Source organism: Cariama cristata, unplaced genomic scaffold, assembly GCF_000690535.1.
Source record: "Cariama cristata isolate BGI_N322 unplaced genomic scaffold, ASM69053v1 scaffold26225, whole genome shotgun sequence".
Taxonomy (NCBI): domain Eukaryota; kingdom Metazoa; phylum Chordata; class Aves; order Cariamiformes; family Cariamidae; genus Cariama; species Cariama cristata.
In genome coordinates this window covers 3865-4112 of record NW_009619629.1, presented here as the reverse complement: position 1 = coordinate 4112, position 248 = coordinate 3865, and the positions used below count along the sequence as shown (strand labels likewise).

Here is a 248-nt window from a genome sequence, read left to right as displayed (position 1 = left end):
CACTAAGCCCATGGTCCCACAGGCATCGAGCTGCTGGAGAAAACCCCATCCCCACGGTTGGTGAAGACACATCTCCCGGTCCACCTCGTCCCGACCTCCTTCCAGGACAAGGACTGCAAGGTAATGCCACGGGTCCCCCCACCCCCACCCCATCCTGGTAGCAGGGAAGGGGGACTGCTCTGCACCCCCAGCCACACCCTCGGCTGTCCCCAGGTCATCTACATGGCCCGTAACGCCAAGGCTGTCGC

The 248-nt window shown here is 63.7% G+C and overlaps 1 protein-coding gene across 1 annotated transcript in view; it reads left to right on the top strand.

Annotated features, from left to right (window-relative positions):
* Positions 1 to 18: 18 nt before the first annotated feature.
* The window catches only part of LOC104162562 (sulfotransferase family cytosolic 1B member 1-like), a gene marked incomplete at its 5' end in the record, with an annotated part of 1068 nt that continues 838 nt past the window's right edge, over positions 19 to 248 (top strand). Inside the window, 2 exons of the mRNA XM_009701319.1 lie at positions 19 to 120; positions 214 to 244. Coding sequence (XP_009699621.1) covers positions 19 to 120; positions 214 to 244 — 133 coding nt within the window. The remainder of the gene's footprint in view (positions 121 to 213; positions 245 to 248) is intronic.